Below are 17,841 nucleotides of genomic sequence, written 5' to 3' on the forward strand. Positions count from 1 at the left end.
ATATATATATATATATATATATATATATATATATATATATTTATTTCCCTGTTCTGTTTCAAGGATTTATGTGAGTGAATTGTAAATCTAGGGCAGTGTTTCTTAATCTCAGTAGTTTAAACCATGTGGACTTCAACTCCCAGAATTCCCCAGCCAGCTTGGGGAGTTCTGGGAGTTGGAAGTCCACAAGGCTTAAAAGTTCCTGAGTTTGAGAAACGCTGTTCTGTCGGATACTGGAGATGGGATTCAGCTCCTGAAACACTCAACTTCGTTATTTATTTTAAAATTTTCTTTTAAAAACCCAGGAAGACGAAAGCAATTCCTGTTGAAATAATAATAAACAAAAAACTCCCGTTGAAATCAAAAGGACAACGGAAGGCATCTTAAGGACTGGAATGGTTAATGAAATGCAAACCAAGCTGTAGAGACTTCCATGGCTAAGCTTAGATCTTATGCAATTCCTGCAGAGGGCCCACAACGGGTATCGCACACATCATGTCCGATGAGGCTGTCCGTCTTGCGTCCCCCTAGCTTTGTCCTCCATGGATGTAGACAGCACCACCCACGGTGCATCGATGAAGACTGTGCCCTTTGGCAAATATGGCGATGCGACTCACAGGCTGGTCACACCCGTGTGTGCGCAGAGGGGGAGTTGCGTCCCTCCGTCAGTTTTTTTTTTGCACAGAACGTTGGCTCGGGAATTTCTCTGTGTGAGTTGACCTTCCAACTTTGGTTACTGATGATGTCCCAGGAAGGAGGAGGAGGAGGAGAAAAGAAGAAGGAGAAGGAGAAGGAGAAGGAGAAGGAGGAGAGGAAGAAGAAGAGGATGGGGAGGAGGAGGAGGAGGGGAGGAGGAGGAGGAGAAAAGAAGAAGAAGAAGGAGGAGAAGGAGGAGGAGAAAAAAGAAAAGAGAAGAAGAAGGAGGAGGAGAAAGAGAAGGAGAAGAAGCAGGAGGAGGAGGAGAAGGGGAGGAGAAGGAGAAAAGAAGGAGAAGAAGAAGGAGAGGAAGAGGAAGAGGAAGAAGAGGAGGAGGAGGAGAAGGGGATGGGGAGGAGGAGGAGAAAAGGAGAAGGAGAAGGAGAGGGAGAAGGAGAAGGAGAGGAAGAAGAAGAGGAAGAGGAGGAGGAGGAGGAGAAAAGAAGAAGGAGAAGGAGAAGAAGGAGAAGGAGGAGAAGGAGAGGAAGAGGAAGGAGGAGGAGGAGGAGAAGGGGAGGAGGAGGAGAAGAAGAAGGAGAAGAAGAGGAGGAGGTGAGGAAGACGTCGCATTTTGGCTTCTTGGAAAAAAGGCACCTTTTTGTGTCAAATTGTGAAAAACAACCCAGACTGAACTTAGAAGGGCTGGTCCCATTTCAAAAGTGAAGACATGCACGGTCTACGGAGACAACTGACAGGCACACACAATGACGTACATAGAGGAATCCTGGAAGATGGCGTAGAGCAGAGAAGGCCACCGCCTGGGCTCTGTGGTCTCAGATGCTCGTGAGAACGTTGCTACTCAACAGCTGCACCTTAAGAACGCCGGGAAGATCCGAAACCCGTTTGCTCCCTCTGTCTTGGAGGTGGAGAATGTGCAAAGGTTGAAGCTCGCTGGGGTCTCCGACCAAGGCGACTTGACCCAGAAACTCATCTGTGATCAGGTTGTGGTTCCATATCTGGAGGGAGAGAAAGAGGAAGAATAACCAAATAACAGAGTTGGAAGGGGCCTTGGCGGTCTTCTAGTCCAACCCCCTGCTCAAGCAGGAAACCTGATACCATTTGAGACAAGTGGCTGTTCAGTCTCTTCTTAAAAACCTCCAGTGTTGGAGCATTCGCAACATCTGGTGGCAAGCTGTTCCACTGGTTAATTGTCCTCACTGTCAGGAAATGTCTCCTTAGTTCTAAGTTGCTTCTCTCCTTGATTAGTTTCCACCTGTTGCTTCTTGTTCTGCCTTCAAGTGCTTTGGAGAATAGCTTGACTCCCTCTTCTTTGGGGCAGCCCCTGAGATATTGGAAGACTGCTATCATGTCTCCCCTAGTCCTTCTTTTCATTAAACTAGACATACCCAGTTCCTGCAACCGTTCTTCATATGTTTTAGCCTCCAGTCCCCTAATCCTCTTTGTTGCTCTTCTCTGCACTCTTTCTAGAGTCTCAACATTTTTTTTTTTACATCGTGGCAACCAAAACTGGATGCAATATTCCAAGTGTGGCCTTACCAAGGCCTTATAAAGTGGTATTAACACTTCACGTGATCTTGATTCTATCCCTCTGTTTATGAACTGTGTTGGCTTTTTTAGCAGCAGCTGCACACTGCTGGCTCATATCTAAATGATTGTCCACTAGGACTCCAAGATCCCTCTCACAGGTACTACTATTGAGCAAGGTACCACATATATGGTACCTGTGCATTTTGGTTTTCTTGCCTAAATGTACGAACCTTCCTTTTTTCACTGTTGAATTTCATTTTGTTTTTATATTTTGTTTAAGGTATTTTATATTTTCTTTATTTTATATTTTGTTTAAGTTATTTTATATTTTATTTATTTCATATTTTGTTTAAGTTATTTTATATTTTATTTATTTCATATTTTGTTTAAGTTATTTTATATTTTGTTTAAGTTATATCATATTTTATTTAAGTTATTTTATATTTTATTTTATGTTGTCCATTACCTGAATTATGATCGGCTGCCCCGGTTTCTTGCGGTAGAAAAGTCCTTTGACATCGAATTCTGGCGCCAGGGTGTTCTTCAGTACCGGTGATCGAATTTTCTCCCCTTCGCACTTTATGATCACATAGGGATCCACTCCTGAGGTCCAAGGGAAACGAAAGGAATTGTCAACTCATTGTTTCCTCTTCCCCTTAAGTAAGTAAGCCTGTCTTGATTCTTAAAATTCTTAAAATTCCTTGATTCTTAAATTCCTTCCTTAAAATTCGCATTGTATGACCGGTTTCCGCAAATTATTGCCACAGAATCATTGTATGACCAGTTTCCAAAATTCTCCAAATATTCTCCAAGTATGCCCTTTCAGCCAAACTTCTTCTACTACTATGAGGAACGTAAGAGGTGAAGGAGAAATTCCACCAATAGAAAAGAATATTTGTAGCTTGGGGTTTGAACTGTGGGGCCCTTGCTGCTCTCTGAGGTTGGTGGTTTTCTTGCAAACGTTTCATGACCCAACTAGGGAACATCCTCAATGCTAGAAGGGAGTAGGGTTTGCTCTCTGTTTATATACAAGAAGCTTGCTGGCAAAGATTGCTTGAAATCCTGGGATTAGAAAACTTACAACTCCGTCGACTTCGACATGACCTGTGTTTAACACACAAAATCATCTATTGCAATATCCTTCCTATAAAAGACTACTTCAGCTTCAATCGCAATATTACAAGAGCAAAAAACAGATTCAAGCTAAATGTCAACCGCTTCAAACTTGATTGCAGAAAATATGACTTCTGTAACAGAGTTGTTAATGCTTGGAAGTCATTACCTGACTCCATAGTCTCTACTCAAAATCCCAAAATCTTCAACCAAAAACTGTCTACTATTGACCTCACCCCATTCCTAAGAGGACTGTAAGGGGCGTGCATAAGAGCACAAAAGTGCCTATAGTTCCTCTCCTATGGTTCCCTTCATTATATCAAATTAATATAGTTGATCCATATTTTTTTTTACACACAGGTCCACACAGGATGTCACCACCGCACATCCACCCAGAAAGCAGACCCAAACCCACACTGATCATGAAGCACGACCAAGGACTAGAAACCAGACCGCAGCTGCAACATTAGCCATTTCAAACCCCTCCAATCCATACATGCAGCAGACTGACACCCACTATGAAGATGTAGCACGACCACAAACACGAAGCCAAACAACAGCAATGCAGCTCACCAGCTCAAATCCCCCTGCAACTCAGACTAATCTGAGCACAACCAAGCCCCCACCCAAACAGGACACATCCCCATCCAATCAGAGCACAAAAAAACCCCATCCAATCAGAGCACAGCCAAGCTCCCACCCAATCAGTTCAAACCCCCACTAGCAGTTAAAAAGGAAGAAACAGCTGCAGTCACACATTGCTCCCAGAAGCACAAAGCTGAAGATGACGAATGAGACTTCGTCGAAACGTCGCCAAGACACTTCCAATTTTACGCGGGAGAAAACCCGAATAACCAAAGACCTACATACAAATACCCGCGAAAACCTCAGAAAACAAATATATATATCAGACTCCGAGTCTGATAATGAAGATGAACGGCCTGTCATGCCTCCAGCTCCCGGCCCTGGCCCCATGCCGGGAGAGGATTCCAGGAGTGAACAAACAAGCCCGATAAACCTCACTCCTACGGCGTGTGTTCCTTTGGCTCAGCCTTCAGAGCAGGAAGCCAGCCAGGTGCTGAAATCACTCGTCCCTAATCCCTCTGACCCCTCCCTTTCCCAGAAGCTGACAGCAGATCCAGTTGAAGACAATTCAGTGTGGGAGGACCCTCGCTTCCGGAGATCTGAGAGGCGATGCCAGCAGAAGGAGGGGTGGGGCAGGCCTGGATAAATGCTGAGTCATGGAGCCACACCCCACAGCCTATATAAAGGACCTGCTTTTGGCATTCCAACCTTGACTCAAGCAAAGTCTTATCTAGTTGGCTGATATCGGACCCTATCGCTGAAGTCACAACTTGGACTCCTGCCTGCCCTGATAAACCTCAAAGGCACTTGGCAAGCTGCAGAGGGTTCGTTGCCAAGTTTGTCATGGACTTCCTTGACCCGGTCGTCGGAGTGGGAGTGGGAGACGACACCAACGTTGAGAAACACTGGCTTATAAGAAGACACCTATTTCCTGATTTCCTTTCTCTTTGATTGTGGATGGATTGAAACCCACCTTCTTCAGCGCCTTGATTCTTTAGCCCGGAAGCCGAGATGACATGGACTTGGGACACCAGTTGGGGATAGCCACATATTCCACTCCAGCAGGTGTGAGGGGGTTCGTCCAAGGTCAATTCTCTGAGAAAGAAGATGAAAAACCCAAGAGATATCAGATATTTTGAAGACCAGGGAATTAACCTCCTTTAGAAGCAAGGACCCAATTGTTGTGGTCCGCCAGCAGCCTGCAGAGCCGGCAGCGGAGTCTGCCAGTGAGGAGGCTGAGGAGGACCATCGACCAGTCCTGGAGTCTGGGGAAGGTTCGGACGAGGGCTCTGCGTCGGAGGCAGAGAAAGGGCCATCTGGGAGGTACCTGCTGCCTCCAAAGCCTCCAGAGTCGGACATCAGCGAGGCAGAAGGGGGGGCCTGTTCCCAGTGCGCACATGCTCAGAGCTGCCAGAAGGCAAGAACAGTTAAAACAAAAGGGACGACTCGGGAGTAGGGCTGGGAGACGATTGGCCCCTCTCATAAGACTTAAAAAGAGGAGCAAAGGCATGTGAGCTTTTGCAGGAAGCAACTTTGTTCGTTCTGGTCAGTTTAAATTCTGAAGCTCCGTTTTTTGACTCTGTGCTCCGTGTGGCCTTGCAAAGCTAATGGCCAATGAGGTCTTTGGCAGCGTGTCAAGGGAGATAAAAGTGGGTGATTAAGAGCCTTATCCCGAAGGACTCTTGACAACTATTTGGGACTCAGCTGTGAATGAACAGAATTCACAGCTGTTTCAATAAAAGAGGTTTTTGGGGACTACTCGTGTGTTTTAATGACTCAGGAAGCCTAGGTCAGAACACCAACCAGGCACAATCCGACGAAAAGCAGCTCTGAATTGTAGTTAAACAAGGTAAGAAACTGTAAAATGCAAAGAGGCCATGGGGTGGGCTTCACACAACGTCCGTAGCCAGATCGATGAAAGACCGAGGGACTGCCTTTGCACAACACGTATAGTTTTAACCCTGGTTAGGTTTTTGCAGCTTAATCCAAATTCTAACCAAACCTAGGTTTGTACGTGGACGATAATTTAGGTGAATTTGGAGAACCGGTTAATTCTGTTTTGTGAATGTGGAGAAGGTCCCGGATGAATACTGATCATGCGTTAATTATATATTGATGGCTGCGACGTGTCTCCAAGTCAGATTTACAAATGTCAGCTGCTGCAAGCTTGCACGAAGCCGTATCCTGATGCCCTCCCGACACAATTTTAAATACTGTTCTTTGAAAATTCAGGTCTTCTAAAACAGGGGTCTCCAACCTTGGCAATTTTAAGACTTGTGGACTTCAACTCCCAGAATTCCTCAGCCAGCTTTGCTGGCTGAGGGACTCTGGGAGTTGAAGTCCACAAGTCTTAAAGTTGCCAAGGTTGGAGACCCCTGTTCTAAACCCCTATTATTAATATCTAACTTTGTGGCACCATCTCAGGGAATATCCACAGGAAGGTCAAAATAGTTGAGATGATGGGTACAACCTGTGCCTATCATCTTGACATTTTTGGACCACCGTGAACACCCCCCGACCCCCGACCCCCACCCCACCTGGTTTCTACAGTCTGAGCTGTTTCCAGAAAGGCTTCGTTGCTGTCAAATTTAGCAAGAAAAAAAAGTACAGTAGGTAAAGATATTCATACATAGGTATAAAAATTTTCTTGCACGAGATAGGAAGGAAGGAAGGAAGGAAGGAAATAGAAGGGGAAGAAGGGAGGGAGGGAGGGAAGGAAGGAAAGAGAAGTGGGAAGGAAAGAAATAGGAGGGAGGGAGGGAAGGAAGGAAGGAAAGAAGGAAAGAAAAGTGGGAAGGAAAGAAATAGGAGGGAGGAAAGGAAGGAAGGAAAGAAAAGTGGGAAGGAAAGAAATAGGAGGGAGGGAGGGAAGGAAGGAAGGAAAGAAGGAAAGAAAAGTGGGAAGGAAAGAAATAGGAGGGAAGAAGGGAGGGAGGGAAGGAAGGAAGGAAGGAAGGAAAGAAATAGGAGGGAAGGAAGGAAGGAAGGAAGGAAAGAAAAGTGGGAAGGAAAGAAATAGGAGGGAGGGAGGGAAGGAAGGAAAGCAAGGAAGGAAGGAAAGAAAAGTGGGAAGGAAAAAAATAGGAGGGAGGGAGGGAAGGAAGGAAGGTAGGAAAAGGGGAAAGGAAAGAAATAGAAGGGGAAGGAAGGAAGGAAGGAAGGAAGGAAAGAAAAGTGGGAAGGAAAGAAATAGGAGGGAAGAAGGGAGGGAGGGGAAGGAAGGAAAACAAGGAAGGAAGGAAAGAAAAGTGAGAAGGAAAGAAATAGGACGGAGGGAGGGGAGGAAGGGAAGGAAGGCAGGAAAAGGGGAAAGGAAAGAAATAGAAGGGGACAGAAGTGAAGGAGGGAAGGAAGGAAGGAAGAAAGGAAAGAAGAGAATATGAGGGGAAGGGAACGGAAGACATCCTGTGGCAGTGAATTCCAAAGGTGATTTCTACACTCTGCATGTAAAGTAACCCCCTTTTCCTGATTGCCCTGATCTGCCCCCACTCAACCTCTTCCGAAGGGAAGGCCGAGGGGAGCCCCCTGGTCCTTACTGGAAGTCAGAAGGCACATCTGTGAACTGCCTGAGCAGGAACTCGGCCACGTGGCCAGCCTCGAAAGTGGCCGGAATGACGACATAGCGACCCTCTTTCAGGTCCGTCCTCAGGAAGACACTACGAGAGTTGATGTAGATGGAGCTGGCGACCTTGGTCTGTAGGGTGTGCATTCGATACGTCCGGTTGAGTTCCACCTGGGTGTAATAAAAAAATAATTCAGAGAAGGAATTAGGAAAAGGATTGTGTCTGGGTTTCTCGACCTTGACGACTTGAAGTTGGGAGGACGTCAACTCCCAGAATTCTCAACTTTCTCAACCTTTCTTGACTTTGATTACTTGAAAATAGGTAGACTTCAGCTCCCAGAATTCTCAACCTTTGTCAACCTTGATGAGTTGAAGATGGGACAATTTCAACTCCCAGAATTCTTACTTTCCCAACCTTTCTTGACCTTGGCGACTTGAAGATGGGTGGACTTCAACTCCCAGAATTCTTACTTTCTCAACTTTTCTCAACCGTAGTGACTTGAAGATTGGAGGACTTCAACACCTTCCCAACCTTTCTTGACCTTGGCGACTTGAAGAAGGGTGGACTTCAGCTCCCAGAATTCTCAACCTTCCTCAACATTGATGAGTTGAAGATGGGGGGATTTCAAGTCCCAGAATTCTCACCTTCTCAACTTTTCTCAACCTTAGTGACTTGAAGATTGGAGGACTTCAACACCCAGAATTCTCACTTTCCCAACCTTTCTTGACCTTGGCGACTTGAAGAAGGGTGGACTTCAACTCCCAGAATTCTCAACCTTCCTCAACATTGATGAGTTGAAGATGGGGGGACTTCAAGTCCCAGAATTCTCACCTTCTCAACTTTTCTCAACCTTGGTGACTTGAAGTTGGGAGGACTTCAACTCCTAGAATTCTCAATTTTCTCAACCTTGGCGACTTGAAGATGGGAGGATTTCAACTCCCAGAATTCTCACCTCCCCAACCTTTCTTGACCTTGGCGACTTGAAGATGGGTGGGCTTCAATTTCCAGAATTCTCAACCTTCTCAACCTGGAAGTTGGTCCACCCATCTTCATGTGGCCATGGTTGAGAAACACTGCTCTGCGGTCAGAACCAGAACGGTCCATTCTGGCCACCTCCAAACCTCTAATAAGAAGTTGGTCATCAAAGCTTACCTTGAAGATGTCAAATCCTATGGCGAGGTTTTCTCCCTTCCCTTCCTTCTGGCTGGCTCGTTTGGGCTTTTGCTGGATGCAAACCAAGACTTCGTCTTCTGCTTTCTTCACATCAAAAATGTACTGGGTGAAAAAGAGAGGCACACAACGATCAGATCGTTGAAGTCAGTCAGGTCAACAAAACGAGGAGAGTGAAAAAAACTAATGTTAGAAGGTATAAAAATATCGCTGGGGAATTCTGGGAGTTGAAGTCCACCTATCTTAAATTCGCCAAGGTTGGAAAACATTGCTCTAATGCATGGGTGTCAAACTCAAGGCCTGGGGGACCGGATCTGGCCCATGAGGTGCTTAAATCTGGCCCACGGAGCTGGCCTGGAAATACCAAAGGACTGGCCCGCGGTGACTCTACTGGCTAAAACGGGACATGGTGTGGCCGTGTGTTGCCCCCCTCCCTCGCTGTGACCCATTTTTGGCAGGCAGAGTGCTGCAGGAGGCTGTGGAGGCTGAAAACGGGCCACACGTTTTTGGCCGGCAAAATGCTGCAGGAGGCCGTGGAGGCTGAAAACGGGCCACACATTTTTGGTCAGCAGAGTGCTGCAGGAGGCCGTGGAGGCTGAAAACGGGCCACACGTTTTTGGCCGGCAGAGTGCTGCAGGAGGCTGTGGAGGCTGAAAACGGGCCACACGTTTTTGGTCAGCAGAGTGCTGCAGGAGGCTGTGGAGGCTGAAAACGGGCCACACGTTTTTGACTGGCAGAGTGCTGCAGGAGGCTGTGAAGGCTGAATATGGGCCTCGGAGGGCCTTGCAGGGCCTCCGTGTGCCCCATTTTGGCCAACAAGGTGCTGCTGGAGGCGTCCGTCCCATCTTTCCTCCCTCCCACTCCCCGCCCCCACTGGCCCACGGAGGAGAACTACAATGCTGATCTGGCCCTCAAAGAAATCCAGTTTGACCCCCTCTGCTCTAATGCCTTTCTCAATCTCCCTCTTGACCTTCCTACCTGGGGGTTTTGCAAGAAAGTATCCCGGTTGTTGATGCAGCCTCCGCAGCGGTTCTTCAAGGGGTCTTCATGCCGTGTCCAGGCGCCCTTCAAGACGGCTTCTTCCCAAGTCTTATGGATGCTCAGGTAGGACGTGTTGATCAGGCGGCATTTGATGATGTCAGTGAAGTATGTACAGAAGTCATCAAAGGCCATCCTAGGAAAAAGGAGAACCGGACATTCAGTTCTGGAATATCTCACCTTTCATTGCTCTATAAAGACCATCTTTCCTTGGCTATGCAAAGTGGATCCTGTATTCAAAAGCTCACAGCTGTCTTCTTCGGTCAGCCCAGAAGGAAAACACACATTTTTCCAGTGTTTCCACTAAGAAATGCTCCAGTTGGATTTATTTTAAACACACAACTCACCTAAAATGTGCCAAAATTTGCCTGCAATTTGACAGTTCAAATCCCACCAGGCTCAGACGTTGACTCAGCCGTCTATCCTTCAGAGGTGGGTAAAATGAGGACCCAGATTGTTGGGAGGCAAGAGGCTGACTCTGTAAACCGCTTAGAGAGGGCTGTGAAAGCACTGTGAAGCGGTATATAAGTCTTAAGGGCTATTAATAATAATAATAATAATAATATCAGAGTTGGAAGGGACCTTGGAGATCTTCTAGTCCAACCCCCTGCCCAGGCAGGAAACCCTACACTATTTCAGACAAATGATTAGCCAACATTTTCTTAAAAATTTCCAGTGTTGGAGCATTCACAACTTCTGCAGGCAAGTCGTTCCACTTATTAATTGTTCTAACTGTCAGAAAATTTCTCCTTAGTTCTAAGTTGCTTCTCTCCTTGGATAGTTTCCACCCATTGCTTCTTGTTCTACCCTCAGGTGCTTTGGAGAATAGCTTGACTCCCTCTTCTTTGTGGCAACCCCTGAGATATTGGAACACAGCTATCATGTCTCCCCTAGTCCTTCTTTTCATTAAACTAGGCATACCCAGTTCCTGCAACCGTTCTTCATATGTTTTAGCCTCCAGTCCCCTAATCATCTTTGCTGCTCTTCTCTGCACTCTTTCTAGAGTCTCAGCATCTTTTTTACATCGTGGCGACCAAAACTGAATGCAATATTCCAAGTGTGGCCTTACCAAGGCATTGTAAAGTGGTATTAACACTTCACCTGATCTTGATTCTATCCCTCTGTTTATGCAGCCCAGAACTGTGTTGGCTTTTTTGGAAGCTGCTGCACACTGCTGGCTCAGTGTGCAGCGAGGGAGGAGGGAGGGAGGAGGGAGGAGGGAGGAGGGAGGAGGAGGAAGGAAGGAAGGAAGGAAGGAAGGAAGGAAGGAAGGAAGGAAGGAAGGAAGGAAGGAAGGAAGGAAGGGCAATTGCTATTGCCCTCCCTTCCTTCCTTCCTTCCTTCCTTCCTTCCTTCCTTCCTTCCTTCCTTCCTTCTTTCCTTTACTTTCCTTTCCTTCCTTCCTCCCTCCCTCCCTCCCTGCCTGCCATAGTGGCACAGTGGTTGAGAATAAAGTATTGCAGGCTAATTCACAGCCAGTAGTTCGATCCTGACGGGCTCAAGGTTGACTCAGCCTTCCCTCCTTCCGAGGTTGGTAAAATGAGGACCCAGATTGTTGGGAGCAACAAACAGGCTATTGTTCTCTTCATTATAATATTATATGCATACTTTTACTTATACTTTTACTTATATATACTTTTTCTCTCATGATGAGTTATGGATATCTGCTTTTCTGTCTAACAGACAACAAGTGGTCAAAATTGGCAATGCTTTATCAAATCCTGTTCCTGTCAAGAGTGGCGTTCCTCAAGGCAGCGTCCTTGGACCAACACTCTTTATTCTATACATTAATGATCTTTGTGACCATATCTCAAGTAATTGTGTTCTCTTTGCTGACGATGTCAAACTATTTAACACCACAGACAACACTTCTATCATTCAAAATGACCTTGATCATCTAACCGCTTGGTCTAAAAATTGGCAGCTCCAAATTTCAACCAGCAAATGCTCAGTCTTACATATAGGAAAAAAGAACCCTAAAACTAAGTACATACTAGATGGACATTACCTTACAGACGACCCCCATCCCGTTAAAGACCTTGGAGTTTTCATGTCAAATGATCTAAGTGCCAAAGCCCACTGCAACTACATAGCAAAAAAAGCTCTAAGAGTTGTAAACCTAATTTTGCGTAGCTTCTTTTCCAAAAACACCACACTACTAACCAGAGCATATAAAACATTTGCTAGACCAATTCTAGAATACAGCTCACCTGTTTGGAACCCTCACCACATCTCTGACATCAATACAATTGAGCGTGTCCAGAAATATTTTACAAGAAGAGTTCTCCATTCCTCTGAAAACAACAAAATACCTTATCCCACCAGACTTGAAATCCTAGGCTTAGAAAACTTGGTACTCCGTCGCCTTGACAAGACCTAAGTTTAACTCACAGAATCATCTATTGTAATGTCCTTCCTGTCAAAGACTACTTCAGCTTTAATTGCAATAATACAAGGGCAACCAATAGATTTAAACTTAATGTCAACCGCTTTAATCTAGATTGCAGAAAATATGACTTCTGCAACAGAATCATCAGTGCTTGGAATACTTTACCTGACTCTGTGGTCTCTTCCCATAATCCTAAAAGCTTTAACCAAAAACTTTCTACTATTGACCTCACCCCATTCCTAAGAGGACCATAAGGGGCGTGCATAAGCGCACAAACGTGCCTACCGTTCCTGTCCTATTGTTTTTCTTTTCTCCTTCCTATATATGTTTATATATATTATAGGGCCGGAATAGCTCTGGCTGGTAAAGCCTGTTATTAAGAACACAAAGCCTGCAATTACTGCAGGTTCGAGCCCGGCCCAAGGTTGACTCAGCCTTCCATCCTTTATAAGGTAGGTAAAATGAGGACCCAGATTGTTGGGGGGGCAATAAGTTGACTTTGTAAAAAATATACAAAATAGAATGAGACTATTGCCTTACACACTGTAAGCCGCAGTGAGTCTTCGGAGAAGGGCGGGGTATAAATGTAAACAAAAATATATATATATATATATATATATATATATATATATATATATATATATATATATATATATATATATATATATATATATATATATATATATATATATATATATGTGTATATATTATATAATCTTTTTGTATGATGTTGTGACAAAATAAATAAAATAAATAAAATAAAATAAATAAATTTTTATGTTGATGATTGTATATACTGTTGTGACAAAATAAAATAAAATAAGTCTGTAAACCGCTTAGAGAGGCGCTGGAAAGCCCCGTCAAACAGTGTATAAGTGCTACCGCTATTGCCAAGTGCTAAAACTAAAACATACAACGAACGGTTGCAGGAATTGGGTATGTCTAGTTTAATGAAAAGAAGATAAGCATGGAACGTGCATCTGCTTTTTGCTTGCTGTCCCCCTTTTAATTTTCTTTGCACAAGATGCTCACCAAAATTCTCCATCGTCCTCCACGGTCATTCCGAGTTTCTCTCGTTCACTGGTGCTGACTTTCTGCCATTCCTCCGAGCTGGAAAAAGGAAAATAAGATTTTTGGGATGGCGAGTTAACACAGGAGAACCTTCGGGGCCGTGTCAGTCATTCTGCATTCTGGGAACAAGCCTATACGTTTAGTCCTCGAATTACAGCCCCTCGTTTAGCGACTGTTCAAAGTTACAACAGCAATGAAAAAAAGTCACTTATGACCGTTCCTCACACTTATGACCATTGCAGCAATCCCCAAGTTCAAGTGATCGAAATTCAGGCACTTAGCAACTGTCATGTATCCAGGACAGCTGCAGAATCCCAAGGTCATAGGATTACCATTCGTGGTCACGATTCACTTAATAACTAAAGTGATTTGCTTAACAACCGATTTGCATTTGGCTACGTGGTTGTCATTTGCTATCTTCCCTGACTGGCTTCTAACAACCAAAAGTTAACTGGGGAAGCCTAATTTGTTTAATGACGTGATTCATTTAACAACATGGCCAAACAGTGACTCTGGGCCAAAAAGCCAGCTGGGTGACTTTGGGCCAATCACCAGGAGATGGTGAGTTCCAGTTCCACCTTAAGACATGAAAACCGGCTGGGTGACTTTGGGCCAATCACTAGGAGACAGGGAGTTCTAGTCTCAATTTAGGCATGAAATGCATCTGGGTGACCTTGGACTTATCACCAGGAGATGGTGAGTTCTAGTGCTGCCTTTGATATGAAAGCCAGCTGGGTGACTTTGGGCCAATCACCAGGAGACAGTGAGTTCTAGTCCCGCCTTGGGCATGAAGGCTAGTTGGGTGACTTTGGGCCAATCACCAGGAGACGGTGAGTTCTAGTCCCGCCTTGGGCATGAAGGCCAGTTGGGTGACTTTGGGCCAATCACCAGGAGACAGTGAGTTCTAGTCCCGCCTTGGGCATGAAGGCCAGTTGGGTGACTTTGGGCCAATCACCAGGAGACGGTGAGTTCTAGTCCCGCCTTGGGCATGAAGACCAGCTGGGTGACTTTGCGCCAGTCTGTCTCTCTCAGCCCATCCCACCTTGCAAGGCTGTTGTTGTGAGGAAAACAGGCAGAGGAAGGAAGATTAGATATATTCGCCGCCTTGAGCCGTTTATAAAAATAATGAAAGTAGGTTATAAATAAACAAAATTAAATAAACATTCTTCCTAAGCAAGAACAAGATTCCCCAACCTGCCTTTGTGCCTGCATGAGAAAGAAAATTAACATGGATGGTTACAAGACATCTGGGGCACATGTGGACGGACGATGCAGCAGCCGGACTTACGTGTCACTCCAGGGGCCGTTCCACTCTCGCTCCCCCCAAGGGTTCCTCAACCGGATCATGTCCAGCTTTTCGGATTTGAAGAAGGCCAGCAAGCCGTGGCCAAGGCGGACTTTCCTGACGTCGGTGACTGCATAGGCGTGGCCTTTGACCAGGCCACAGTCCAGCCGGGCTTCCATATCGGCAGCTGACACGGCCTTGAAAAGAGAACGCAGGAATTTGGTGTTTTAGGGTTAAAAATTGATTTTTTGAGACCCTGGTCAAGAAACTCTGGCAAGGATGCTCAGGTTGGTGAAGTATGGGAAGACACGAGTGGTCTTAGAAGAAAAGTAGCAAGCCTCCACAAAAAATTCGAGTTCAGTGACTACTTCGCCCACTCTCCAAACTGAAATTTTGGAATAGTGACCATTTAGACCAATCACCAGGAGACGGTGAGTTCTAGTCCCACCTTAGGCATGAAAGCCAACTTTAGGTCAATCACCAGGAGACGGTGAGTTCTATTTATGACGGCCGCCTAACTGGGGTCACGTGACCACCATTTGCGAACTTGCCAGTGAGAATACACCAAAAAAAGTGACTTAGGTCCACTTTTCAGACTTATGACCGTTGCAGCATCCCAGCGTCACGTGGTCAAACTTCCGGTGCTTGGCAACTGGGATATATTTATGTATTCTCGCTGGCAAGTTCGCAAATGGTGGTCACCTGACCCCAGATAGGCAGCCGTCATAAATAGAACTCACCGTCTCCTGGTGATTGATCCAAAGTTGGCTTTCACGCCTAAGGTAGGACTAGAACTCACCGTCTCCTGGTGATTGGTCAAAGTCACCCAGTCGGCTTTCACGCTTAAGGCGGGACTAGAATTCACTGTCTCTTGATGATTGGCCCAAAGACACCCAGTCAGCTTTTATGCTTAAGGTGGGACTAGAATTCCCCATCTCCTGGTGATTGGCCCAACGTCACCCAGTCAGCTTTCATGCTTAAGGCGGAACTAGAACTAACCGTCTCCTGCTGATTGGCTTCTAGTCACCTAGCCGACTTTTCATGCCTAAGGCAGGACTAGAATTCACTGTCTCCTGGTGATTGGCCCAAAGTCACCCAGCTGGCTTTCATGCCTAAGTGGGGGGGACTAGAACTCACCATCTCCCACTTCCTAGCTTGGTGCTTAACCACTGGAGCAAACTGGCTCTAGATTTTTAGAAAGGCCTGCTCTGCAGTTCATCTTATGTAAACATAGCCAGATTTTTTAAATTTCATTTTGTCACAACATTATACACAAACATTGTCATAAATAAAACAACATATCATGAAGAAAATATATATATATATAAGTAAAAAAATATGCATCAGCTATATTAATTTGATATAATGAAGGGAACAATAGGACAGGAACGGTAGGCACTTTTGTGCTCTTATGCACGCCCCTTATAGTCCTCTTAGGAATGGGGTGAGGTCAGTAGTAGACAGTTTTTGGTTGAAGATTTTGGGATTTTGAGTAGAGACTATGGAGTCAAGTAATGAGTTCCAAGCATGAACAACTCTGTTACAGAAGTCATATTTTCTGCAATCAAGTTTGAAGCGGTTGACATTAAGCTTGAATCTATTTTTTGCTCTTGTAATATTGCGATTGAAGCTGAAGTAGTCTTTTACAGGAAGGATATTGCAATAGATGATTGCAATATATTATAGATATATATTATAGATATTGCAATAGATGATATTGCAATAGATGATATTGCAATAGATGATTACAGCATCTGTCTTTAACTCATCCGCCTATTAGACTACAGCTCCCCTGATCCCCAGCTGGATGTCCCTGTTTGATCATTGGGTCTAAGGAGGAACAGATAAAAGGCACCTTGTTATAACCCCCAATATGCAAAGATGGGGAATGAGATAGCCGCTTGTATGACTCGTGGACTTCAAGTCCCAGAATCCCTGAGCCAGCATGGGGAACTATGGCCCTTTTATGACTCGTGGACTTCAACTCCCAGAATCCCAGAGCCAGCATGGGGAACTATGGCCCTTTTATGACTCGTGGACTCCAACTCCCAGAATCCCTGAGCCAGCATGGGGAACTAGGGCCCTTTTATGACTCGTGGACTTCAAGTCCCAGAATCCCTGAGCCAGCATGGGGAACTAGGGCCCTTTTATGACTCGTGGACTTCAAGTCCCAGAATCCCTGAGCCAGCATGGGGAACTATGGCCCTTTTATGACTCGTGGACTCCAACTCCCAGAATCCCTGAGCCAGCATGGGGAACTATGGCCCTTTTATGACTCGTGGACTTCAACTCCCAGAATCCCTGAGCCAGCATGGGGAACTATGGCCCTTTTATGACTCGTGGACTTCAACTCCCAGAATCCCTGAGCCAGCATGGGGAACTATGGCCCTTTTATGACTCGTGGACTTCAAGTCCCAGAATCCCTGAGCCAGCATGGGGAACTAGGGCCCTTTTATGACTCGTGGACTTCAACTCTCAGAATCCCTGAGCCAGCATGGGGAACTAGGGCCCTTTTATGACTCGTGGACTTCAACTCCCAGAATCCCTGAGCCAGCATGGGGAACTAGGGCCCTTTTATGACTCGTGGACTTCAACTCCCAGAATCCCTGAGCCAGCATGGGGAACTAGGGCCCTTTTATGACTCGTGGACTTCAAGTCCCAGAATCCCTGAGCCAGCATGGGGAACTAGGGCCCTTTTATGACTCGTGGACTTCAAGTCCCAGAATCCCTGAGCCAGCATGGGGAACTAGGGCCCTTTTATGACTCGTGGACTTCAACTCCCAGAATCCCTGAGCCAGCATGGGGAACTATGGCCCATTTATTTATTTATTTGATTTTTTTGATTTTTTTTTTATTTTTATACCGCCCTTCTCCCGAAGGACTCAGGGCGGTGTACAGGCAACAATAAAATACAAAACACCACAATATACAATTTAAAATACGAATTAAAAAACTTATTATAACTAGCCTAGAACCTTAAAATTTATAAAACCAAACCCCATTTAAAATTAGTAGAAAATTTAAAATCGATAAAATTTATGTAGTTTAAAATTTAAAATTTAAAATTTAAAATTTAGGCCAGCCCCGTGCGAATAAAAAGGTATGTCTTCAGTTCGCGGCGGAAAGTCCGAAGGTCAGGTATTTGACGTAAACCTGGGGGAAGCTCGTTCCAAAGTGTGGGAGCCCCCACAGAGAAGGCCCTTCCTCTGGGGGCCGCCAGCCGACATTGTTTGGCGGACGGCACCCTGAGAAGTCCCTCTCTGTGAGGCGTCTGGTCGGTGGGAGGCATGTGGTAACAGCAGGCGGTCCCGTAAGTACCCAGGCCCTAAGCCATGGGCGCTTTAAAGGTCGTAACCAACACCTTAAAGTGCACTCGAAGGCCACAGGTAGCCAGTGCAGTCTGCGCAGGAGGCGGTGTTACATGGGAGCTACGCGAGCTCCTC

The 17,841-nt window shown here is 45.6% G+C and overlaps 1 protein-coding gene across 1 annotated transcript in view; it reads right to left on the reverse strand.

Moving 5' to 3' along the window:
* Window positions 1–953: 953 nt before the first annotated feature.
* The window catches only part of CAPN5 (calpain 5), a 98,252-nt gene continuing 81,364 nt past the window's right edge, over window positions 954–17,841 (reverse strand). Inside the window, exons 6-13 of the mRNA XM_058186655.1 lie at window positions 14,402–14,595; window positions 13,075–13,152; window positions 9,594–9,789; window positions 8,598–8,720; window positions 7,419–7,615; window positions 4,856–4,977; window positions 2,651–2,787; window positions 954–1,652 (exon numbers count right to left, since the gene is read on the reverse strand). Coding sequence (XP_058042638.1) covers window positions 1,470–1,652; window positions 2,651–2,787; window positions 4,856–4,977; window positions 7,419–7,615; window positions 8,598–8,720; window positions 9,594–9,789; window positions 13,075–13,152; window positions 14,402–14,595 — 1,230 coding nt within the window. The 3' untranslated portion in view covers window positions 954–1,469. The remainder of the gene's footprint in view (window positions 1,653–2,650; window positions 2,788–4,855; window positions 4,978–7,418; window positions 7,616–8,597; window positions 8,721–9,593; window positions 9,790–13,074; window positions 13,153–14,401; window positions 14,596–17,841) is intronic.

Source organism: Ahaetulla prasina, chromosome 5 (assembly GCF_028640845.1).
Source record: "Ahaetulla prasina isolate Xishuangbanna chromosome 5, ASM2864084v1, whole genome shotgun sequence".
Classification (NCBI taxonomy): Eukaryota; Metazoa; Chordata; class Lepidosauria; order Squamata; family Colubridae; genus Ahaetulla; species Ahaetulla prasina.